Below are 27,046 nucleotides of genomic sequence, written 5' to 3'. Positions count from 1 at the left end.
ACATTGTCTCCATACCTTCCAAATGTCCCCTGGGGGCAAAATGGGCCCTGGCTCAGAACCACTGCTCTATTCTTATTTTGTTGTGTGTGTGTTGTTGGTTTTTTTTTGTTGTTTTTTTAAGGTTCATTCTCTAGTTACCTCGGGAACTGGGCACTCAGTTACTTCTGAGATTGAATTAAAGGGCATAAAATAACATTTTCCTTCCTGCCATTTACCCTAAAAGTGGGAACTCCATATTAGGTAAAGCTTTCCAGAGCTCAAGCAAGCAAGGGTATTTAGGGGGGGAAATGTTTTCCCACCAGAAGACCTAGGGTTTTGTTACACAGAACAGTCTGCCTCTTGGAATCCTGGCGGTAGCAGGTGGACCCCTTCAAGGCTGCATTGTAGTGACTTTCCCAGAGCCGTGGAGGAGGAAATGGCCCCACTGACTGGGCTTGGGGATGTTGACATAAGAAGAGAGGGACCGTCTCTTTAGGGACAGGAGGATCAGAGAGCCCAGGCCCCAAGCACAGCCGCGCTCTCCAGCCTCAGCACCTCCACATCGGCCCCAGGAAGAGGGGAAGGCAGTGATGACAGTCCTTTCTCTGGAACAAAGCAGACGTCCTCTCCATCTGAGCGGCTGTGGTCTCGGAAGCTGGAACTCTCGTTAAACCCGGAATGTGGAGCTCTCCACAGGCGAAGGCAGGCATAAATTTCCTCTGTTTGTTTTGAGAGGACTAGTGTCGACTGCTGTAATGAGATCAGAGACTGCCCCGGGGACGAGGCCTCCAGGTCGGCCGCCGGAGCCGGTGTCTGTGGCTGTGCTCTTGGCTGCAGTTGTAAGAACGTGGTGACTCCACATAGCGCGGGGGTGACGTGGTGGGGTGGTTGTGCCCTTGTTTCATTCCTTGCCATTCTTGCCTCTCTGAGGCTACTGACACGTCAGCGTGCAGTCATCCAATTCTAAACCCTGGGAAAATTAATGTCAGGCAGAGTCCTTTCCTCCGAGCCGAGGACAGACTCAGTTGTGTGCAGGACGTGCAGCCATGTGCAGGGAGGTGTCTGCATCCTCAGGGTACCTTCCTGCACTGCTGAGGGGTATGGTTTTCAATGCCTGGCTACCCTTACGCTCTTCCTCACCCAGCATCCTCTGTTAGGAGGAAGAGTTAGGGTATGAGTCACAACAATGTAGCTTATGCTACAAGGAATATATTTCTGCCTTAAGCCTGGACTACAGCTAAATGGTCACATTCAGGACCCTAAATATAGCAGAATTCAGGGAACCCAAATCTGGACATTTAAGGACCCCAAAACTAGACATTTCTGGCACCATCCTATATGAAGCTGATACAGGCTGGCCAAGTTCTGACACCCCACCCCAGGCCCACGCCCGGGGCCAACCCAGTTGTTAGGTATGTTGGATGATGGAAAACAGTAAGTGCACAGTGAGCCCAAAAGCAGGAAGGGGAAATTGCCAGGTGCCAGAAGACATTGGTGCCACTGGCTCCTGAGTGATTCAAAAGCTGGCACAGGCTGTAGGTTCTCGAGGCTGCGCTGTTTATATTCACACAGGAACTGTTTGCCAAAAGGGGACAAGAAGAATTTCCCCCAGAGTCTCTGTGGGGCTTTGAGTGTGTATGTTTGGGGAGATGGAAGTCCAAAGGCGACGTTGTTCCGCTACCTGCAGGATGTGGGAACTCCGGTTATTTTGACACGAACACTAAACTGGTTCGAGAGCACGGAAAGCCCAAGGGCCCTGGTAGAAGCAAACACTGGATCCCTGTGGGGAAGTTAACAGCCCAGGATGTGGTACGCCCTCACAAAGAGCAAGCCACACTAAGAGCCCGGCATTGGAAGTACCGGGACCCTCAAACAGCACAGGTTTGAACTGTGTGGGTCCACTTACACAAGTATTTTTTCAATTAAGGATGCACAGTAAATACCATAAATGTATTTTTTCTTCCTTATGATTTTCTTAATAACGTTTTCTTTTCCCCAGCTTACTTAATTGTAAGAATACAGTCTATAATACATATAACATGCAGAATATGTAGTAGTGGACTGTCTATTAGTAGTTAACTTTGGGGCAGTCAAAAGTTATGCCTGAACGTTTTATTTTGCGGTGGGTCGGCACCCCTAAACCTCCTTACTGTTCAAGGGTCAATAGTAACAGGTCTCTACCCTCTGGAAAGCCGAGGTTAACGGTGAATCCCTAAAATTACTTCCCATCAAGCCAAATGGAGCTTTCTTCTGTAGATCAATGAAAGTTTCTTCCCTGAGGAACAAGATACCACCTCCCCCGGGGGGGCTTAGTAAGCAGATGCGTTTGGTTGTAAGCACTAGCCCCCCAACAAGGGGCCCTCATTACAGCTTGTCCTCAAGGTATTCTTGAGAATATTTAAATTCCTTCACTGTAAACCTTCCGTTGGAGAAGGAGCTGGTCCCCAAGGGCTTCTTTAAAGAGAGATACCTTCCTAGTGATTTCCTTTGTCATTGCTTCCTTTTCAGTGGGTCATTCTGAAGTAACTCACTAACTGGGCTTTCTGTTGAGTTATTTTAGCTTCTTAGCAAATCACAGGAAATGTGTTTGCCTGGATTGTTCAGCAAACCCCCCAAGGGAGAGGGAAGCTGAAATTGTTTGAAGGTCTGTGGGATTCTTTCGGCATAAAAAATCAAAGAAAGGGAGGGGGGGGGGAGTGAAGGGGGAGCTGGTTGAGAAACCTTTATCTGAGATGAATACAATTCAGCCTTCTCAATCCAAAGTGGACAAATGGTTGGGGATTGCCCAGGACTCTGGCTGGCCACCAAGTACACACCGTGCAGTGACATGCACTGTTGGCAAACATTGCTTGAGGATGCTAAAATTAAAGCATGATTCTTTCATATACTTATTAATGGAGTGATGAAATCACTCGTGTTTATTTTTTTTTCTTCTGAGACATGTGAAGAGTATCCAAATAGTACCCTGCTGACCTAAAAGTGATGCCATATTCCTCAAGAGAAAACTCTCTAGTATTTTATTCTTAATTTGGACCTGTTATTTTTTCATTTAGTCTCAAAATATTCTGTCCAAAAGAGGAGTAGATATTAGACATTGATGCTAAGACATCATGAGGATAGAATGAGAAGGAGTGGGCTCAATTGGTGTCAGGTTTAAGAAAGATCTGTTGTAGCATGATACCATAGATTGGGTGGCTTAAACAAGTTTCCCACAGTCTGGAGGCTGGGAATCCTAAGACCAGGGTGCTGGCCATTGTGGTTCCTAGTGAGGGCTCTCTTACAGACAGCTACCTTCTTGCTGTATCCTCATGGTGGAGAGAGTAGAGTGAGAGGGAAGGATGGAGGGAGGGGGAGAGGGAGAGGAAGAGGAAGAGGGAGAGAGAAAAGGAGAGGGAGAGAGGAGGAGAGAGGGAAAGAGGAAGGGAGAGAGAAGAACAAGCTCTGGTATCTGCTCCTATAATGACTAATCCTGTCATGGAGAGTCCACACTCATGACTTCACCTAAACCTAACTACTTCCCAAAGGCCCCACCTTTAAATACCATCACATCAGGGATTATGAGTTATAAAGGCAATATATGAACTTTGGGGAGACACAAATATTCAGTTCATAACACATTATATAATTAAATTTTGCATATTTTGAGAGCTGACTATGTCTAAAGTAGTAGGATAGGTGCTGGATATATATATATATCAAACAACCAGAACACCAGAACAGCCTGTTGCTATGACATACACTATGGTGGCCAATGGGCCCTTTTGGGTGCTGATTGGCCCCCCCTCCCAACCTTCTGCATCCTCTCTTACCCACCGGCCCAGCTCCAATCAGCCCCATTGGGGTGGGCTGGCCGGACCCCAACCATGCACAAATTTGTGCACTAGGCCTCTGGTTTAGGCATAAAACAGACAAGATCTCTTCACTTGAAATACTTACAATCCAGTAGGATGATTGAGAGGTAAAGACCTATGTGCATTTACAAGCAGAATGAGGTTGTGCTGAATGGTGATGGGAGAACAGAAAAGGGGAGGTGCCTTATCTTTTTTGAATACGTCATTGAGTACTTCATATTACTTCATTTAATCCTTAAAACAATCTTAGGAGGCATAAAGAACCCCCTCTCCTCATTTTATGAATAATGAAATAGAGACTCAGAGAGGGTTCATAATTTTCCAAAATCATGTGCCAAGAGGCTAAGTGGACATTCAGACTGATATTCAAGCTCCACCAGGCTTGATGTGCCCAGTGAAACCACTGGAGTAGGACCCCAGTAGGGCCAGGAGACAGGTAGGGAGTTCTAGCCTGGAGAATTAAAAGAACAAAGAATCCACCAACTGACAAGAAAGGTGTATAGGAAAAGATGCAAACTGGCTAGCCAAATCCAACCATTATGTCTTCCAAAGTATTAACATAAATTGCCAACATTAATAAAGCCAATGATTTTTGCATATTCTCTGCATTTTCTGCTTTTCTTGGATACCAGAAGTTCTGATATTCCTACTTCCCCGATGCTCCAGGCCCTTCCACTCCTCATTGTCTTCTCTGGCCTGGCCATTCACTCATCTCATTCTTTTTTGACTACTGTAGGCATCTGAATTTGTGTCCCCTGGTTTAGATAGTCACCAGGCAAGAGAAGTAGGCTGAGCTGGGTAACCTCTTGGCAGCTCTTCTCTACTGTGCCTTTAATTAAGATACTCCTAATCACTGGGAGACCAGTATTGACCTTTTAAAGAGTTATATCCTTAGACTAAATGTTAGATATCCCGATTTAAGATTTGACCAAGTAAGGGAAGCCTGCGCGTGTGTGACGGAAGTGGTCACATGAACGCAATGGACTCTTGACTGCTTAGCACTATTTGCCCTTCACCGGCCACTATTCCTCCCCATCAAGCTCCCAGGGCAAATTTTTGTGTATACCAGCAGTGTGTGTCTTTATAATTTACAATCCTCCCATTTCCTCTTCCTTTTCACAACTTCCTGTTGAACCATGACTCATATGCTAGTTAAAAATCAGAATATTAATTTTCAAATTGCCTAACCTATCCTTGGGAAAGATGCTGTGGATTATGCTTGATGGGAAGACACTCTCATCTTTCTGGCGTAGGCTGTGTGTTTTTCATGCCATGTGGAGCAGGGGCAGAACCAAAATGGGTCTGCAGTCAAAATGTGGGGATGGTCAGAACACAGAGGACCTGAAGAACCAGAGCCACTTGTCTGCTGCAACTTTGAGGATGGAGAGAGAGCTGCTCCAGTCCCTTCTGCTCTTCTTCAGAAAGAAAGGCAGGGGCCATCACTTGGGAGAGGTTATGTGCCTTTGGGGTGGGGACAGGATCATTTAATAAGGAACAGCATGCCCCTGATTATGGAAAAGAGGGATTGGCCTGTCAGTAATTAGTTTTTTTTTGTTGTTGTTGTTGTTTAAATCTGGTCTTGCACAAGGATTCCAGGTAAAGGTTGTCAGTAGTACTTCAGGGACACATGAATTGCTTCAACCCATGAAAACAGGGTGGAGGACATTAGGGTTCTTTCTCTCATCTGTTCATCCGATTTCCTACGCTCCTAAGTTTTTGATTTGGAAAATTTCTTCTAAACCCTTGTCCTCTTGCCTTCTCTCCCCTTCTCTTCAAAGCTTTTTTTTGTTTGTTTTTTTTATAACTATTTTTTCTCCACAAGCTCTTGGGTCCTCTGCTTAGGCGGCTGGATTTGGTGGTGGGGTGGGGAGTGACCTCAGGATGCATTATATCTAAAAGCTAGCAAGACCTTTAACACTGTGAGGAGTGACCTGCTCACTCTGGTTGGCTTTTCCCCATAGGAATGGCTAAGCTACCTACTTTGAATTGTATAACAACAGACTTCTAGAATGCATATCTTGGAATGGGGATGAGGGGTTTGGAGTGGTGGAAAAAGCCCAACTTGTTATATTTCATTTTATATTGGCAATAGGTATTAGTTGCATTTTCAAAGGCCAAGAAATAATACAATCCACACACACAAATAAAACAGCTCTGTGACAGCTTTAAGCTTCTCTTTAGAGGAAGGAAAATAAAGTTGGCTTATACCTCTCTACCACATTAGCAGTGATCCAGGTAAAATAGACTTTTCTCTGTGGTAGGTGGAGGTTGGTGGTAAATAAATAGTGGTGAAACAGGTAGGCCCAGTCTTAACTTTACTCCAGCTCCCACTTGCTGACACCCAGTCCATGGAAGTGTATAATATAGAGAAGCCATAGGATGTGGCGATGTCACCAGGAGCTCGAATCTCTCGATCCCGTCCATAGTGAGGACCTTGCGGCTGAGGGGCACTTGGCCACAGCGCTGAACTGTCTCTAGGTATCTGTTTACTTATCTGCCCTTTACTTTTCTCCTTTCTTTGTAGCCTTTATCTTTTCATTTGCTTGATGATCTCTTCTTACACTTACCCTGACTCCACCTTCCTGCTTCTCCCCACCTGGAAACATGAATTACGTTTCATTAACCTTTTAGAAGTGTAAGGTTGATTTGACCACAGGTTCATTGCCCATTGAACCAAATCTGCTAGGACCAGCTGAGTGGAAGTCACACGTTAGTTTGTGGGGCTCACTTTCTCCAGGCACCCTTTAGAGGTATCACTACTTCTTGTGTTTTGTTTAGTATCAGAAGAATTCATAGACGATTAAAAAGAAACACTGAAAATAATAAGGAAAACTTCCTTAATTCCACCATGGTAACTCAGATGTCTTTTTTCCTTAATGTTTTATTTTTAAGATGTAATTTTCTTGTCTGTGTGTGTCCTTTATATTGTGTGGTGTGGGGTTTTTTTTGTTTGTTTTTTAATTTAAATTCTTCATCGTTAAAAGTATAAACATATATCTCCTTTTTCCCCTATTGACCTATCCCGCCTGCTCCCACCGCCCCCCAGTCTACTTTTTTAAGCTGTGGATTTCCGGAAGCTTCTTCATAAACTGAATTGGCTGCAAAACAACCAGGTTCTGTCTATTTCAAAGGAGATTGAAAGTACTTGGTCGAACAAGGCCAGTCTTTTAGGTTGCTGTCCAGAAGCGAGCTGACCCATTTTCTAAAACTCATCTGTTCACTGAGGTGTTTCTGTTAATGGTTGTCTTTGAGTGAGTGAGTGAGTGAGTGAGTGTCTGTGTGTGTGTGTGTGTGTTACTGGGAAAGATTTTTTGTGTGTGGTCTTTGTACATATTTTAATTCTATAGTATCTTGAAGTCATTTCTAGCCCAGTGTCTATTCCAGCATGACTAAGAATTCTTTTTCCTCTCTGTATCTAGCTTCTTAATTAAGAAAATTACCACTCAGATTGATATCAGTACTACATGAGACTATTAACATAAAGTGCATTATACAATTTCGAGCACTGTACCACTGTACGATATTCTTAACATTCTTTAAAAGATTTACCATCCTGGACATTAAAGGATTTGCCTTTAAAAAGAAACCGAAGGCAATCTGCAATGATAATCAACATTGTTTTGAAGACCTACATGAAGCGTCTACATCATCTTAGGCTCTGTGAGAGCAAAGAAAAAAAAATCTATTCATAATATTTACTGAGAAGTTTATATGTGACCTAATATTTCCCTCAGTATTGTCTGAGTTTTTTAGTCTTGTCTTTAACACAGGACCAACAAACATGAAAATGACCTAAGAACACATGGAGGGGCAAGGAGAAGGATCCATAATTAGTTTAGTGCAATCTGTCTACCCACGTTCTGAGGGAATGGGGATTGTGGCATCATTGGAGCTGGGTGGGATTTCCTTGGGGAAATTATTCCAAGAATTCTTGTCTGTTTATTATTATCTTTGTGTGCCCACCTTTCCTGTGTTGATGCCAGTGTGTACATTTGAATGGAATTCTGACATCAGGCATTTCTACAAGGCTTTTGGACAAACTTCCCAGTTACTTGCTGGGCCATAGCTTTTAAGTGAATCAACAAATACATATATTTAAAGGGAAACAACATTTATGAAGTTGTTTAGGTGTTTAGATGTCTTTAAGCTACAAAGTGAAATTCCAGGGTCTCTCCCATGTTGTACATCATTGTTAAAAATGGTATTGCTATGACTGAATGGGGTATTTTCTTTGGAATCTATGTGTCTCAAATAGCCAGGGAGTGGCCTGCAATTTTCTGTCCCTGTCTTACTTATAAAAGGAAGTCCATAATATTATGCTCACAGAATAGTAGTGTGCAGAGTAGAAGTTTATCTTTTGAAAATCTAAACTGTAAAATTATTTCTTAATGATGAAAGATATTAATATCTTTGACCTCTCTGTGTCCTTGACTCTGTCAGCAGATGTGCCCAGCCCCCTAACCATTCTCCAACAGAGCAAGGATGATTGCTAACAAGTAGAGGTGATTATGGCGAGCCAATGGGATTATGAGTCCCTTTTCCTATTGAACATTTTCTATATTGTTATTATATTATAATTAAAAAGAATAGATTTTTTAAAGCACTGTAGTTCCATTCAAACCTCCAGTTCCAGTGTTAATGGAAAGGTTCAGATAGATAAATGCTTCATAGATGCAATCTGAAAAAAATACAGTAACAAGGTGATTATAAGGAACCTTATAATGTTTATTCTCCTCTCAAATCCAACCATAAAATATTTTTCAATATTTCAAAGTGGCTACAAGTCTAGTTAAGTAGTCAAAGATATTTTATTTATTATTTTCCTTAATGTTTGACAAATTAAGAACCCTGGAATCATACTGTTAGGTCTGATCAAATAATTGAATCAATTCCCTCTCCCCTAGGAACTGACCTTTAGACCACTTCACCTGATGTGCCCTTTTCCTTCCACTTGCTAAGACCATTATCTTTCCCTCAGGACCCACCCAAAGAATTTCTCTACCATCTTGGCCTTGTGTGTTCCTCCCTCGGCAACCCTAACACATACAATAACTGTTTTACCCTAAAATTTAATTCAAGTAAATTAAAAAACCTACCTAATGAACCAACAGCATGGATAAAAGCGTGGATCCTTATTCCATTTGAGGGGGAGCTGGATCGTCTGGTTCACTTGGCCCTTGGAAAACTGACCCCCTGATTTGCCTGATGGGATACTTCCTCCCAAGGAGCTCTGTGGAAGATCTGTTATCTGTTTGTCCTAACAATGATCCAGTCAGGCTCCAGCAAATGCCTGGTCATTCCTTTAGGTTTTGTGGGCAGCAGGTAAGGCATTGAGGTCAAGGAACACAGTAGGTACTGCTCACATACTAGTTCTTTCCCTTCCTAAAGAAGTCAAAGTCTGAACTAGAAACTCTTATATAACTGACTTCTCTGGCAGTGCCCAGACCTAATAAGTACTCAGAAAAAAGTTATTGAGTGAATTAGTGCTCTTGTTTCTATGTATATGCGTTCTCTCCGAGCATATAATATACAGCTTTTCCTTGGCCACTGGTATGCTCAGTAACCGTGGCCTCGAGACTCTTGACTTGACTCTGTAGACCTGCACCGTCCAATATGGTAGCCACTAACCATATATGGCTGTTTACCTTTAAATTTCATTAAAGTTCCGTAGAATCGATTCCGTTCCCCTTTGCATTAGCTACATTTCTATGCTCAGTAGCTACCTGTGGCCATAGTGGCCATGGAGCATTACCATCACAGCAGAAAGTCAGTCTCATTGGACACAGGACTGCTCTGTGCCTTTCTGGGCACTAGCTTATGGATCTCCGTTATCTGTGTTTGCAGGGCAGCTGCCTGCTTCAGGAAGGGAGGTCTACGGGAACAAGGAGAATCTTCAAGGACAGCCTCGCATTGTGACATGCCTGATCCCTCACTTCAGGCCCTGCAGTATGAACAAGGTAAGATGCTCTCACTTGTGTCTTCTTTACGGTACCATGATGTTTAATGGGTACACAGTGTCTTTCTATGTTGTGAGGAGATTACTTCTCTTGCCCAGAGCATTCCAGAGGTTTGAGAGTTGTGTGACCTGAGAAAGCAATGCTTGCAGTCCAAGGTCACAGGAGCTGGTGGCCACTCTATGGTGGTACCGTCTTCTGGAGGTGTCATTTGTGCTTGCCCGTGCGTGGCCTCTAAGTTGCAAAATATTGGTTATTAGTATTACTGTCTTGACATGGATATTGGAAGATTGAGACTCTGGAACGAAACTACCTGTGTTTAAATATCAGCTCTTTCAGAGGCTAGCTTCAGTGACCTTGGACAAATGTTATGATTTTCTGTGCCTCAGTTTCCCCATCTGTAAAATGTTGGTGATAATGGCCCCTATCTCCCTGTCGTATGTATGAAATGAGTTCATATGTGCACCAGTGCTTAATATATGTGTCTGTCCTCATTGCATGCATTTGATTAAATATTTGCTGTTTGAACCATGTTTTTATTGGGACACTGTTATCCCTTAGTCATTGTTGCTAAAGAATCTTCAGTGCCTCTGCAACATTTCCATGTATTCCCTGATCGGCTCGGCAGGCAGTGATTGATTACCAGGTGGGCACGCTGGAGGCGAACGCTGAATGGGGTCTTCAGCGGGTGACAGATCATTTGGGGGCAGTGAGGCTGGTGTTCTAATGCAGCATGTACCAGAAGCTCTGGAAGTTCAGGAGAAGGCACATCTGACTCTCAGGGACCTGGAAAGGACAGTATGGAGGAAGTGACATTCTGAATTGGATCCTGGGTGATAAATAGTCCTTTCTTTGGACTTAGAAGTAGGGCAGGTAAAGGAAACAGCCTGTTTAGGGTCAGAAGCACATGAGAAAGTCTGGCATGTTTAGAGAATGACAAGGAGGGCAGAACAAAGGGGGCAGAATGTCTCAGCCTCAACACTGCGGTCATTGGGACCAGGGAATTCTCTGTATCCTGCATGGGAGAACGCATCCCCCTCTCCTGATGTCAGTTGTGATAACCAAGTGTCCCTCTTGCGGGGACAAAAATAGCCCTGGTGGAAGATGGCAAATAGGAGCTGGAGAAGGAGGGAAGGGTCCCGTCTGAGGGTGACTGAAGGATTTAATTCAGGGAGAGACATTTCGGAGGCCTTCAAAAGAGCTATCTTACCACCTTATCTCTGGGTTGTGGCAGAGTTGGACAGTGCTTTCACATGATTTGCTCTTCCAAAGAAAGGTATTAGGGAATCCCTAGGCTTTTAGAAAGCACATTTACCTTATTGAGATTCTGTTACTAAGTGCCCCTTTCCAGGGGAAATTTTCCTCCTAGCCATTTGTTTGGCCCACTCAGTGTCTGCTGCTTTACCCCATCTGAAGAGACCAGGAAAAAATAAGCAATTATTTTTTTCCAGAGGTTTCCATTTAACTGAGCCAAGGCAAAGAGAAGGAAACCTTGTGCTGACACAGCCCTCCCCGGCTTAAATACTTACTTTAAGCAGTCTTTGAGGAATGAGCTGTTGGAATCCTGGAAGATTATGATTGGAGGTTGTGAATGAGAGGAGATTCATCATTGTGGCCATTGCAAACCACGACTTGTGCTAGAGTCTGGTATACTGAAAAACTAAGACAACTCTTGGGAAGGCTCTGATTAGCAAGCACGATGTAGTAGGACAGCCCTGCCCTACATTTCTCCAGGGCAACTCAAGACTTGATGTCATGGTTTGGCTCTTGACACACAGCTGGGAACCAGACTCCTTAGACATTTCAAGTGTCTCTGTAGGTGTGTCTGTGGCTTGGGAAGTTATGTTCTGCCCGAGTGGCCCAGCAAGTACGTTATTTTATATTACAGCACTTTAATTTAAAGTGGTGATTAAGCATGGTGTGTAAGCATCTCAGGTCAGCATTTTTCCTTATGGTTTTCTTGGCATTCAACAAAGACTAGGGAAGGAAACAGATCTTCTTGGCACAAATAAAACTAGAGAATCATCTCAGGAATTAGAGAATGTAAGTTAGAATGTAGGAAATATTTTTTGTGGGTGTGATTGGTTTTCTAGGGAGATTTGTTCCTAGAAAGTTAGAGACCTTTGCCGAAACCGGTTTGGCTCAGTGGATAAAGCCTTCAGTCGGCCTGCGGACTGAAGGGTCCCGGGTTCGATTCCGGTCAAGGTCACGTACCTTGGTTGCGGGCACATCCCCAGTGGGGGAGGGGGGAGCGGGAGGCAGCTAGTCGATGCATCTCTCTCATTGACGTTTCTAACTCTCTATCCCTCTCAATTCCTCTCTGTGTAAAATCAATAAAATATATATATTAAAAAAAAAGATTAAAAAAAAAAAGAAAATTAGAGACCTTCGAATTGTGCACTTTCCAATTCCCTGGAGCTATACCGTAATAACTCTCCTTCTTTCCCAAACCCCAGCTAGCTGATGGAACAGACACTTCAGTTAGGGAGGTGTCGGGATGGGGGGTGGTCGCAGCGTTCTGGGAGTCAGTGCGATTCCTGTGAAAGTGACAGGGCACCTTGGATCCCATGCATTGACCGCTCCCTTTGGGGTCAATCAAAGACGACATCCCTAAAGCACATAGGCATGGCCCCCATGGCACAAGGGGTTGGCAGTTGGACTCCTTTGACAGGGCTAACCTGACAGCCAGTGAATAGCTGCCCTTGAACGTCTGTCTTTGCCGGGGTCTGAGAACACACCTGGAGGGGCTGCAGCTTTGGCCCTCAGACACCGGCATGCTGGTGCCTGTGTGCTGGCAGAGAACAGAGTGAGGGCATCCCCTGGGCGAGTGCTTCTCAGGAATCCTGTGTCACTCCCTAAGGCCAGTGTACATGGCACATGTCAGTCTGATTTCCAATAAACACATAAGGTTTATACAGAGTAGATGCTTTCCTGGTTATTCATCTTTTTAATATTGTGAGCAGACTTTAAGGGTTGTACAGTGTGGGCTTTGTGTTCTAGCCTTACATGTTAGAGAAATTGTAGTGCACAAATTTTTCCTGGGAGCTCCTTCTCCTTGGCCCTCATACAGACTTGAAGAACATCCATACTCTCCTTAGGTCTGTTTTTCAGGAGCTGAAGTTCCAATCTTCACATGGATTAAAAACTTTTATCATTAGGACATATCTTTAAATTTTGTCAAAAGTCTTCATCTTTCTTGGTCATTCTTTTGTTAATATGTATAAATATATTACATTATAGATGTAATATATTGTGAATTTTTACTAGTAAGAAGGATTGTTTGGAGTTTGTTATTATGCTGTAAAGAGAGTATTTTAGTGTTACCTTAAAAATCATAGCCAAATGGGCTGAAACCGGCTTGGCTCAGTGGATAGAGCATCAGCCTGCATACTGGAAGGTCCCAGGTTCGATTCCAGTCAAGGGCATGTACTTTGGTTGCGGACATATCCCTGGTGAGGGATGTGCAAGAGGCAGTTGATCAATGTCTCTCTCATCGATGTTTCTAACTCTCTATCCCTCTCCCTTCCTCTCTAAAACATCAATAAAATATATTTTTAAAAAAAAAACAAGAAAAAAATTATAGCCAAATGGGAGGCAGGTTGGACAAAAAGGGGTTTGGGAGAGGCAAATTGGGCAGGATAACATACATGCATTACATACCACGATGTAAGCTAACAAACCCACACAAACAGGGACAGGCTTCCACTCTTGAAAAATCTCTCTTCCTAACAGCAACCTTGGAAGTAGGATCCTAAACTCTTTCCCTTGTGGTTCTAGTTTCCATGAAGGCATATCACATGGCATTTTCTACCTTGAATTTATGAGGACACTTCATCTGATTGAAAAAATAATTGATTTTTCTGTTATTACATAGAATGCTTCTCTTCCTCTTCCCACAGTGAAAACGAATCTTCCTGAAAATCGCTTCTATCTTGTTATGTTCAAATAAAGCCAGATCTGATTGTTATTGCTTTGGACAAATGCCATGGCATCAAGTGGAGTAGAGTGGTATCTCTTATTTCTCTTGATGGGTGGATGCCACTGTTTTTGCTTAAAATCTGCCCAACAGAATTTTCTTCTCTGAATAGATTCCAGTATTCAGCACCATATCCTACTGTGCCAGGTTTGAGGCACTTTCACCTTTACACTCAGATCAATATCTCTTCAATCAACTAAAAAGTAAAACTGAAATTTACTGACTGCCTTCATTTGGAGGTTTTTTTGTTTTTTGTTTTTTGGGTGTTTTGTTGTTGTTGTTGTTGTTGTTGTTTGTGTGTGTTTTTGTGTGTGTTTGTGTGTGTGTGTGTGTGTGTGTGTGTTTAAACTTTGCACCTCCTTAATGCAAAGCAGTAAAGCCCAGAACTCATTACCTCTCGCTGTCCTGCCCAACATGTAGCCTGTACACAACTCCACTTGACTAAATATCAGCTCCTCCATCACATACCTATCGAGTGCATGCTATGTGCCATGTGAACAGTACATCAGTGAACAAAACAAAGGTCTTTTGCCCTTGGAGCTTCCGTTCTGGCCAGGTGAGAAGAGTCATCAAATCCCAGAGGTTTAATATGAAAATACAAAACTTATGTTAATTTTCCCCCCACATTTTAAACTTTTTTCACTGAAAGAGCTGGTTAATGAAGCTATTGGATGCAGTATAAGGAATTGGTGAAGAATAGACATATACGATCTCTCTCTTCCTCTTCCTAGGATGCGCTTGGTAGTTGTACCAAATGATCAATCTGCATTTAGTGAGGCAGTACTGTTGTTTTTCTGAAGGCCACAACCAAATCCCCCTTGTGGCAGACTTTGAAGAAATACCACACTCCAAAAACTGTGACGGGGAAGAAAACACAATAAGTATTAAATGATCTTGGAGTAAAGAAGGCCTTGTTAATTTCTGGTGGCAAAAATTATAAAGGAAGAAAATGTATGTAAAACCTGAAAATTTCATCAGAAGACATTCTGAACTATCCTCAAAGACAAAAGACAAAACCAGGACAGTATTTACAATATATAAGACAGAGAGTTAACTGAGCTAATTTAGTAAGAGTTCTTATAATTAATAAGATAAAGATGATTATTCCAACAGAAAATAGGCAAAGAACAGAAAGAGAAAACCAATCAAAGGAAGAAATAGGATCAGTAAATAACATGTAAGAAAATGTTCAATCTTGACAGTTATCAAAGAAATGCAAATTAAAATGATGAGATGGTTTTCCTACTTATACAATTGAGGATCTGTAAAATGTACTCAGTGAAGGTAGGAATGGGAACATTAGGCTTTCTCATACACAGTGAAAGAACATGTTTCACCTTTTGATTCAGAAATTATATTTCTAGAACAGTTACTCAAATGAAATGTCAAGGAATATATAAAAATTTAGCTAAGACATTCATCAATATTGCTGTAATATTATAATAGTAATTTTTCAAAAGTAATAACTATGGTACAGCCATACAATAAAAATACCAAGGAGGGATGAAGGGATATTTAATGACATAAAAAGGTGTTCTAAATTCGGGGTGTCCCCCAAAAGATGTATATGTACTTTAACAGCTGATTCTATTACATTTTAAAAATGAAATGTAATAGAATTTTAATAAATACTGCTTAATAAATACTGCTTAATAATTATTTTATTAATTACTGCTTAATAAATACTGCTTAATAATTATTCAAAGTGTGGATACATTTTTGGGGACACACTGTGTACTGTGAAATGGCAAGTTACATACCAATATGTACAGTTTTATTATTGTTTCACTTTTAAAAATATATTTTTTATTGATTTCAGAGAGGAAGAATGAAGGGGAGATAGAAACATCAATGATGAGAGAGAATCATAGATAGGCTGTCTCCTGTATACCCCCTATTGGGGAATCAAACACACAACCCAGGAATGTGCTCTGACCAGGAATCGAACAGTGACTTGCTGGTTCACAGGTTGACATTCAACCACTGAGCCACACCAGCCAGTTTATTATTTCACTTTTTAAGGTACATGTCTGCCCACAGGAAAAAAAAGATTGCAGATACACATCAAAATATTAAGAGCATTATCATTTTTTGCTTGTATTTGTAAATTTTTTTTAGCAATGTACATTTTTTATGCTAAAAATTATACCTTTTATATATATAAAAGGCTAAAATGCAAAGTGTCCCTGGGGAGTTCAACCGGGAGACTGGGATTTTGATTGCTCGCTATGATGTGGTCTTACCACCAGGGAGCAACATGGAACAAAGAAGGCACGGGCCAGCAGCTAGAAGGCCCTGATTGGCCCTCATCGCTGGGGGACCCTATGTGTTCACAAATTTAGTATACCAGTTTCCAGTTTTAAAATAAAAGACAAATTAGCTTTAAGATGTGAGCTTTATTGTATTTTTTTTTATCCTGAGGATTTTTTTAATTGATTTTTTAGAGAGGAAGAGAGAGAGAGAGAGAGAGAGAGAGAGAGAGAGAGGGAGGGAGGGAGGGAGGGAGGGAGGGAGGGAGGGAGGGAAGGAGGGAGGGAGGGAGGGAAAACTGAGTCATTCGCCTCCCATATGTTCCTTGACCAGTGATCAAACCTGCAACCCAGGTATGTGCCCTGCCTAGGATTTGAACCCACAACCTTCTGGGATTGGGATGATGCTCCAACCAACTGAGCAACCCGGCCAGGGCAAGCTTTGCTGTGTTTTTAAAATAAATGTGATACAGAGCCTGGCAGGATATTACAGTGACTTTCTCGGAGGGTGGGGACATGCATTTGTTTCTTTTTTAATAAAATATTTTTCTGTGTTTTCAACTTTCCTATAATAAGTATTGTATATATAATTAACAATCAAGAAAAAGGCATTTTAGCTGTCTTACATAAGTGCAACTGGATATTTAGTGAAGATACTTAGTGGACAAATAGAGAAAAGAGCCAGAGCCTTTGGTTGAAACAGAGATTTGGACTCAGGAGTCCTTCTATTTGACATATTACCCGAAAGGAACATGTTCATGTATTAATGATACCAAAAGATTATTTCCCTTTTCCACTCTCCTCAAGGATAGGACACAGTTTTTCAAGAGGCTACAATACATGCAATGACATTATTTCTGTGAAGGCTGTTGGGATGTGTGCTTATGTTCCAAAGTTCCTCAGTTTTTCTTTTTAAAATGATAAGCATTGATAAAAAACAAAAGCAAAACTGATATAAACAGAAGCTCTTTAGGGTCTGCAATAATTTGTAAGTCTGTCTTGAGACAGGAGTCTGAGGACCACTGCTAGACTGTGCCTGTATTTGGCCTAAACAGTGCTTGACCGTCCTCAGTCTAAGGAGCTGGGCCCCAGGCCCTAAGCAGCGAGTGCCTAGCATTGTAGCACATCTGTTCTCACCTTCTACGTCTTTAAGGAAAAACTGGCCTTAGTCCTTATTTTTTAAAACTTTTATATAGATTTTGTGAGGATAAGTGGAACATTTTTGGCGTAAGGCCAGCCTAACTCCTGTATTACATGTAAATCAGATCCTGCTGAATGTGGAGTGGATGGACACTGCAAAGTCAGCCCTCCAGTCTCTTCCATAGAGATCACGCTGGGAAATCCAGTGCATGTTTGGATGAAAACAAGGCTGTCATTCCCTCTGAGAGGTATAGGAGTGCAGATTTAACATAAAACTAACCATGCACTCCAGTAGATGGTCCATTTGGTGTGAAGTAAGGAGAAAAAGACAGATTTCAAAGAATTAACAGAATATGAGAATGCTCATTTGTCTTTAAAGTGTGTGCATGTATATAATTTGTATAGTATGTGTGTGGGCAAATAAACAGAAAACATACTCATACTATTGGAGAATAGCTTCTTAAGTTATTGTACAATAGAATTATCTCTTTATATGGTTATTTCTACAATAGAAGCACCAACAATGCCTGTATTTCAGCCCTAGTGTTCTCCCCCTTTCTGCTCAACCAGAAACAAAATTTAGTGGGTCCCATGTGTATACACTGACCCCTGGCCCTCAGAGCAGCTCACGATGGAGCAATGGTTGGTGCCTACTTCTCTGAGAAGCAGTCTTCATGGTCCAAGGTGTAAGTTGGAAATCTGAGTCTTTCTGTAGAGAGTTGGAGCATCAGATGAATAATTGTGGTAGAGCGCCTGGAAATCAGCTCTAGCCCAAGAGACCCCGTGCACCCCCTGCAGTATTCACACAGACATGGTGGTGCCTTGGTTTTAGGCGAAGTGGTCAGAAAAGATGAAGGAGAGTCTGAACAGGGCAGAGGTAAATTAAGGCTTACATGCAGAAAGGCTGGACATTCGGTTTAAGACATAATGACCCAGTGCTGCAGAAGGGATACGTTTTGACATGATTATAATATAACTTCACATCTGAGCGACCTCACTGTGAATCATGATAAGCTCTGTGAAATGTGGCCACAGTTCCTGACCATAAAACAGGTCTCACTTGGAGGAAAGAAGACATGTGGTCCCATTCTGTTCTTTTTCGTGGCACTTCACATATGTTGTGATTTAGAAATCTCGTCCATCCTTCCTGAGGATTTAAAGAGGAGTGCCTAGAAGGATTTTCTTGACTAAAACAAGTTTTGCATTTTTTTTTTTAATTGACAAACGTCTCGGGCCAGCCTTCACGAGGAGCCTTAATTGAATGTTGACTGAACGGGTGGCTTCTCCTTCTGCATGGCTGTATTGAACTAAGCCCACACAGCCCCCACGCATAATCAGAAGAGCCCTTGGACACGTGATGTGTGCTTCGACCTCTTTCTTTGATGCGAGTTCTGGCGGAGACCCTGTAACAAAGGGGCAGTGGATTCTGCCCTTTGTGCATCACACAGAGGAATGCTTCTGTCTTCCAAGTCCTCAACTCTGCCCTTTTTCTCTCAATTAGTAGTCTTTAGTGGATATAACGTTATATCCTTTTTTTGTGAATTGGTGATTGGAAACATGACTAGTTACTCAGTTCATCTGTGGCTTGTCCATGTTTAGAATTTTTAACAATCTGCTTGATTGGCCTGATTTTGTGGACATATCATCTTGAACAGTGGAACTGCTGTGTAGGAAGGGAAATACGTAACAGAGAGATTGCTTCCAACCCAGCTTTTTAGTTTGAGTTCCTGATAGTTTCAATTGCTTCCCCACTTCCTTTTGTGCTCCAAAAGCCTTATAATGTAGCTGTTTGCTGATAGTCTTTCCAGCTATTTATTATCTTTTGTCTCTATGAAATAAGCCCAACATTATTGTTTTCTATAAGAGGTTTTCAGAGAACATTGTACTTTTGGAAATATATGCATCATTGGCTTCATTTAAAAAAAAAACCAAAAAAAAAAACCTCATGTGATAAAATAATTGTACTAGATAGAGATGCCTGAGTATAATATTGAAACTACACACTTTGCAGAAATTCCTCAGTTAATGTTTAGAAGACATATTTCTACTCTCTCATAAATGACAATGTTTAGGTTTAAATGAGAACATTTAGATTTGATTAATCACAGCGTATGTTCTTCTAGTTTTCTTTTGTTTTTTTATGGGATAAAATAAAAAAGTCTTCAGACTTCAATAAAGTGGCATTATCTTGAGAGGCTAGTCTCAGTTAGATATAAATATAAGCAATTAATGAAGATAACCAACACTATCCAGAAAGGTAACGCGTCATCATATGTTACAGTGAGCAAAGAGCACCTGTTAATTAGAACAGTGGGCAAACTGCAATGAGTTATGAAAAAAAAGAAAAAAAGAAAAAAAAAAGATCGGGTTTAAATTAGCAATACTGTACCTGCGTCTCTTGTTACGTTTTAACTCCAACCCATAAACAACTTGTTGTGACAGCTCTAGGCTGGGATTATGGCATTTCGGATGAGGCCTGATTATAGCTAAAAATAGACCCTTGTATTGAAGATCAGAAGAGGAATATTAAACAATTGAAATTTTGTGAAAGACTGATGCGGTTTCATTGTAATAATTTCCCCAAAAGGCACATTAGTAATGCTGCTAAATACAGACTTTAATAGACTTTAATAATGTGTACTCCAGAGGCCCTGATACACAAAGGAATAATGTATAAAACATTCATTATGGAAAATTGCTACCTTTTTTTATTTAATAAGAAATCTGTTAAAACAAAACCATTCCTCTGTCTATGGCATTACGTTCCTGGGTCTTAGCAAGATGACATATAATTGCCACCTTCTTTTATGTTTTCTCACCTATCCTAATCAAGTTGCAATCATACTTACTTATTTGTTCCAAGAATGAAAATAGGGTTAAAAAAAAAACATGAAAACTTGCATTGGATGGGCCCTTATTCGGTTTTTGCTCCGCCGCTCATTACCTGTGTGATCCTGAGAGAGCACCCTAACACCCAAGATCCGTGTCTTCATTTGCAGCCGAGGGATTGTTCTTCAGCTTACTTCACAAGGCCGTTGCAGATGTTAAATGTTGACACAGTGGAGCTTCACATAATAGGCCCTCAATAAATGCTTCCTATTATGATCCGTTTCTACAACTGTTTCTCTTTATGTTGCTGTTTCTATGGATGATATCGTGGGTCAGTGGTGGGGGTGGAGAGGAGCAAAAAAGCAATTAAAAAGAAGCCTCGGTAAGCAGCGCCATCGCCAAGCCTTGCATTGGATTTCAATTTGATTGCAATGTGCTGCTGCTGAGAGCCATGCTGTTGAGGAGAGAGAGAAGGGTAAGAAGCAGGTGCTCTTGGGAGAACAGTGGAGCATTTATCTCTTTTAATGAGATAACATCATTAGAGTGACAAAGTGCAGCGAATCGATACTCGAAATGGACTGGTGCTATCTTCCCAAAATGTGCCGATTGTCACACTTCCCAGCCTCAGAAACTGCTGAATCACGGATTCTGTCTTATCTGTTACTGGAGCCACTGACTTTGATCTCACAGACTGGATCCACACCGTAGGGATCTCCACGGGAGGAGGAAACGGACTAATTGGATAAATGAGAATGGTCCAGGGTGATTTATAAGTTGCCTTGTAATCAAGGAGCCTCAGAGAAGGAGGTTGGGCTTCTTTCCCCTCCTAGATGTCTTTAAACAGCTGCGCATCGCAACGCCAGCCCCCACACCCACTCTCCTGCTCTCCCGCTCTCTGTCTCCTTCTTGGTGTAATGTCAGAAACTCTAATCATGTCAGACTGTGACACTGACAGCCCTGACATTCGCAACAAAGAGACACGGAGGATAGAGGGGAAGAGAGACTGCGGAGGGGGAAGGTGAGGAAAAGCAGCCAGGGAAGGGTTTTTTTTTTTTTTTTCTTGCACATAAAATCCATAGCTGCAAAATCGCCAAGGTCCTGGATATATCACACCCGAGGAAAATTAAAGAAAGGAGCAAGGTGAATTCTGATGGAAACGGAGTTGGGCTGGGAAGATTTTGTGCTACTCTTTTCCCCTGTAATTTTTAGATTTCATTGTGTAGCTTAGATTATAGTTACTGTGGCTGTTATTTCTCCTAAAAAAAAAATAATAATAATAAAATGCCCCTTCCATTACCCTAGTTTTTCTCTTTGAAAGAAAGCAAAGTTGAGCACCCATCTTAACAGGAAGGGCTGCTTTCTAAAGGGTTCCCGTAGTATTACCAGATTCCCGTGGTTTAATCTGAACAATGGCTGCTGGTTCAGGAAAGAAGTCATTGCTGAGGGATGTTTTCTGTCTGTGACGAAGCTGAAGAGGGGACGGACTGTCCGGTGTCATCTTCCGGCCGCTTACCCTTGGCCTCCCACACCTGCCGCTGCAGAAAGTGCTGAAGTTACCTGGCCCCTGGAGTGGGCCGGCTGTGGCCAGCTCCTCCAAACGCCTCTGAGGCTTCTCTCCCCCTCACACGTTCTCCACGTGGTGAGAGGTCTCCAGTCTCCACCCTGGATCAGCCATGGACTGAAACCTGCTGCCACATGTGTTGCATCCAGATGCTGTGATCTAAATTGGGCTCTGAGCTCAGCCCGAATCATCCTCGCTTTTCTATAAACAGGGGACCCAGCTGCCATCTCAGCTTGTGAGGTATTGTGAATTACAACTCTATGTCTTCACTGGGTTATCTTCCCTTTTGCTTTTTCAGCATGCAAGGGAAAAGAAAAGAATCAAAACATGGAAAATGATGTATTCATCCCATATTAGTTACCCTATCTTGAAGGAAGTACTTTTTTTGGTCTATATTTGAGGGCAGAAGGTGTTTCATGGTGACTTCTCTTCAGATGGATTGAAATAATATCAACTGAGAACTTGAGAAAAGCCTGGGCCCTAATAGTATGCTATTCTTGTCCTTTGAACCCAAGCATAACTTTACACACGTGGGCCACGTGGGAGAAATGCTCTTCTGAATTTGAAAAAAAAAGGAAAAAGTAAATTATAGCATGATTTGAACTATGGATAGCAACCTTGACATATGGTTTATTCAAAATTCTTGAGGAAATTCTATTTCTATTGGCAGAGGAGAGGACATTTGTATCCTGGGGAGGATTCGGGGTAATTACCCTAAAATATCTTCCTGTAAACTCAAATTTTCCTTGAAGTTCCTTTTTATCCTAAAAGTTTACAAGTTCACCCAGATAATACATTGTATTGTGACCATGGTTCTTTTTCTTTTCTTTTTTTTTTTTTTTTTTTGTTTGAAATAATTTTAACAATTACTTGCCAGGTAAATTAATTAAATCTCATATTAGGCAATTTAGCTGTTAGAACGAACAAGTCTTCAACATTCAGTGGTTTGACACGATGAAAGTTGGCTTTATTGCTCAAGTGTCAATCCAGTGTAGGTCTTTCTGAAGGGCTGGAAACCCAGCGAAGGGCTTTCCTGAACTCAGGATTCTCCGTCTTCTGACTTACCACCTGTATTAGTTATCTAGGCTGTTATAACAAAGGACCACATGGGGGATAGGGGTGGGAAGGGGGGAGGCTTTACCTAACCAAGGTTTTGTTCCCAGTTCCAGATGCTAGAAGTCTAAAACCAAAGTTGGACATGGTTGACCCTTCTGTGTGCTGTGAGATAGTCTCTATACCAGGCCTCTCTGCTTGGCTGGTAGATGGTGGTCTCCTTGTCTCTTCACATAATCTCCCCTCTGTTCTTGTTGCTGTCCAAATTTCCCCTCTTTATAAGGACAACCATGATGCTGGATTAGGGCCCACCCTATTCCAATATGACCTCATCTTAATTAATTACATTGGTAATGGTCCTGTTTCTAAATAAGACCGCTTTCTGAAGTCCTGAGGGTTAGGATCTCAACATAGGAATTTGTTGGGTGGATGGGAGGTGCAGGGGACACACCCAATGTAACCCAAAATGCCTCTGAGGTCTCTGATTGTCTGCATCCAGCTGGTGGGGGGGGGGGGGGAAGAGAGCATGAAGAAGGAACACTCACTTCTTTTTTTTAATATATCTTTATTGATTTTTTACAGAGAGGAAGGGAGAGAGATAGAGAGCTAGAAACGTCGATGAGAGAGAAACACCAATCAGCTGCCTCTTGCACGTAGGGGATGTGCCTGCAACCAATGTACATGTCCCTGACCAGAATCGAACCTGGGACCTTTCAGTCCGCAGACCGATGCTCTACCACTGAGCCAAACCGGTTTCGGCAAGGAACACTCATTTCTTAATCTTATAGCCCTGAAGTGACGCAACACACTTTCTCTTCATATTCCATTGGTAAGAAATAGTCACATGGTTCCCCCTGCGTGCAAGGGGTGTGCAAGTCTCTGGTTGAAGTATTGATTGTGCTAAGTGGCTCCAGACACATGCATGTGCACATGAGCTACTCCCTCCTTCTAGGAAAAGTTGTCCTGTGCATCTGGTATTTGCCAGTGTTCCTGAGCATGCCCATCACAGAGCACTGAAATAGGTTTTAAGTGTATCTAAGTTTGAAAATCCCATTCTGGCATGGTGAGAAATGGTTTTCAATTAACACTCCAAGGATTTATATGTAAATGAGTACCTAAGGCTTACTGTTTTGTTTTCTAAAGAATCCATATATTCTCAAGAGAAATTTATTTACACTATTAATGGGCACTTTTTCTCCTTATGAAACCAGTGAAATCCAAATTAAAGAAGTTTTACCCTCCACCAAAAATCTAGCTTGTGGGTAGGATTATTTCCTACAGTACATTAACTTTTCTTTGTAACATATTCTATTATTACTGAAAAATGATATACATCTGGGGGAAGAGGGGATTATGAATGAAGAGGACAATTACATAACCTGCTGTGTTTATCGCTAGTGGCTAGACTTTAGAATTTCATTATAAAAGACTTGTCTCTCCTATCAGGTTAGTCATTATTTCGAAAGTTGAATGTGGGTTTTATAAGTGACTGAATAATTGCTTTGTATGTTCCTTTTCAATTACAGTAACAAGTCATGAATTCTCTACATTTAGAACTACTAAAATTATTTAGATTTGCTTGCTAAATAGGTTTATTCTAAAAAAGGACTCAGGAAAAAAATTCTACCGTAAATTTTTGGCTTCAAGTAATTTCTCAAGAAAGAGACAGTGATAGCAATTTGAAAAGGATAAGTAGGTGCATTATGAAAACTGGGTAGGTAGTGTGAAAACACATTAAATCTGAACCATAATATTTAATTTAAGACTTTAGTCATGAAGTTCCATATCAAGAAATCATTCTCTTGCAGTTTTATTGCTCTATTAGAGGCCCGGTGCACAGATTCGTGTGTGTGTGTGTGTGTGTGTGTGTGGGGGGGTGTCCCGTGTCCCCTCAGCCTGGTCTGTAGGGATCAGACCAAAACTGGCTCTCTGACATTCCCCGTGGGGTCCCGGATTGCGAGAGGGCAATTCTCTGTTTCCGGTTGTGTTACCTGAGAACTGCAGCTGCCAAGTCACCACAGCTTGGCAGCTCCTGCATTGAGTGTCTGCCCCTGGTGATCATTGCGCATCATATCTAACGGACGGTTGCCCAGTCAGCTGGTCGGCTGGTTGCTTAGGCTTTTATCATGTTTTCTTTGATTACAAAATCCGCATTATTAACCAGTTTTTACCTGGTAGATTACTTGAAAACACTGATGTTAGCTAATGACTTAAAACCCAGGAATAGTACTATAGATTTCCTTTTGGTCAAAGAAACCTGGCAGTAGTATTTTAGTAAAGAACGTCATTTGAACATGGCCTTTTAATTTTTACTGGTTGAAGTTTTTAATTTGTCAAAATAAACAAAACAAGTATTTGAGTCATTTTAAGAATGAATTAAATCCTCATTCATTTAGATGTTATGAATTCAGATTTTGGAGAAGGGTCTAAGATGGAATTTATCCTTTGTAGAAATTTGATAAACAGTTATTACAGGCACACCTCATTTTATTGCACTTCACTTTATTGTGCTTCCCAGACACTACATTTTTACAAGTTGAAGGTTTGTGGCAACCCTGTGTCAAGCATGTCTGTCAGCGTCATTTTTCTAACAGGCTCCGATGATGATGGGCATTTTTTAGCAATAAAGTATTTTAAATTAGATATGTACATTGCTTATTAGACACAATGCTATTGCACACTTAAGCAACTATGGTAGAGTGTAATCATAACTTTTATGTGCATTGGGAAACCAAAACACGCATGTGACGTGCCTTAAGTATGATAGCATATTTGCTTTACCGCGGTGGTCTGCAACCGAACCCACAGTGTCTTTGAGGGATGCCTGCATTTTAACTTTTGCCATCTCGTTGGCTGCCTTATGTTTGCCAGATATTGCATGAGTTCCTTTTACAATAGATGTTATTATTGCTAATTCTCATAGTCAACTTGCAAAGTAGGTGGTACTATTCCCACTTTACAGATGGGGGAAACTCAAGAGATGCTTAAATAATGAGGCCAATAACCCATGCTTGGATATAGGGAACCCAGTATTTGAATTCAGAATCTGCTGATTCCCAAACCCATGTACATGATCATTCTGCCACATTGCCTCATATGAGAATATTTACTGCCTGAAATTTGAAATATATTAAATGAATTTGATAAGCCAAAAGGAAATGCAACATCCTGAGTAACGTTTTAGTTCTTGAAAGAACAAACTATTTGCAAATCAACAAATTAGTGTGGTGGTTGGAAATGAGTTCCATCTAATCATTAAAGCAGGTCTCGAAAACTTGCTAGCACCCTGGTGGACTACCACTTCCTAAATAAATGAGCCATCTGTGATTCAGAACACTTCCCAAACACCATTATGTGACTAACTTAGCATTCTTTAGAATTCAAGCGAGGTTCCTGAAAACTGGTTTCTAATTCGTAGTCTCTCACACTTGCCCTCATTCTGACTGTGCCAAAATTATGCAGGTTTTATTGATTTGCTGAGACAAACAGAAAAAAAAAAAATGCAGCTCTCAACCGTGGGTGGGCCTGGCCTGAGGGCAAGATGAAGAAAACCTGCCTGTTTTCTAGTGAGAAACACAGCTAGAACCCTAGGATAGCAGGAAGGTATATTCCTCTCCACACAGGTCACCTTATCACCTTTCTTAGCAACACAATAATAAGCTGACTTCTGCTGAAAAGGATGGTTTGGGGTTTTTAGGGGTGTCTGCATTCATTTTCAGTTTCACCCCCTTTACTTTGTTCCTGATTGTGCTGTGTGACTGGGGCCAAGTCGCATTCTCTGTGTGAAACTCGGAGTCTCCATGTGTGTGACGAAGCAGTGGGAATAGTTTGGGAGGTGTTAGCCTAGTGCAATGGTCCGAAAACTCATTAGTCAACAGAGCCAAATATCAACAGTACAACGATTGAAATTTCTTTTGAGAGCCAAATTTTTAAAACTTAAACTTCTTCTAACACCACTTCTTCAAAATTGACTCGCTCAGGCCATGGTATTTTGTGGAAGAGCCACACTCAAGAGGCCAAAGAGCCGCACGTGGCTCGCGAGCCGCAGTTTGCCGACTACGGGCCTAGTGTCTTAGCTTGGGTTTTATGCCTCTAAAGAGTTCTATAAAATGGTAGGAACTGAGTCCAGGATGTGATGTGCATATGTGTTTTTCTGGAGAGAATGGTTGATAGTTTATATCAGATTTTTCAGGGCTTCGGCACATAAGAAAAATAAATAGGCTGGATTATTTCTGGAGTTTCTAGAGATGCTAGCATACTAGGTCTTAATAAATTGTATTATTTATTAGGCTATCATGCGCAGGATAGATAAGAAAATGAATGCATTCTATCTCCCTTCTGCAGTATGACATGTCAGGGAAACTTGCAGTGTTTTTATTGCAGACAACTGCTTCTCTGTTCTCTGAGTGTTCTGTGTATAGCATATGTTCAATAAATGTTTGTAGATGACGACA

General features: G+C 41.6%; 1 protein-coding gene across 2 annotated transcripts in view; it reads left to right on the top strand.

Moving 5' to 3' along the window:
* BACH2 (BTB domain and CNC homolog 2) overlaps nucleotides 1–27,046 on the top strand; it is a 335,108-nt gene that overhangs the window by 76,270 nt on the left and 231,792 nt on the right. For both annotated transcript variants that reach the window (XM_084890430.1, XM_084890427.1), the window contains exon 2: nucleotides 9,675–9,787. In XM_084890430.1, the coding sequence (XP_084746556.1) occupies nucleotides 9,779–9,787 (9 nt within the window). In that variant the 5' untranslated portion in view covers nucleotides 9,675–9,778. The remainder of the gene's footprint in view (nucleotides 1–9,674; nucleotides 9,788–27,046) is intronic.

Source organism: Pipistrellus hanaki (assembly GCF_964339955.1).
Source record: "Pipistrellus hanaki genome assembly, chromosome: 7".
NCBI classification, from domain to species: Eukaryota; Metazoa; Chordata; class Mammalia; order Chiroptera; family Vespertilionidae; genus Pipistrellus; species Pipistrellus hanaki.
The sequence above is the reverse complement of the archived record's forward strand: the minus strand, read 5'-3'. Positions and strand labels throughout refer to the sequence as shown.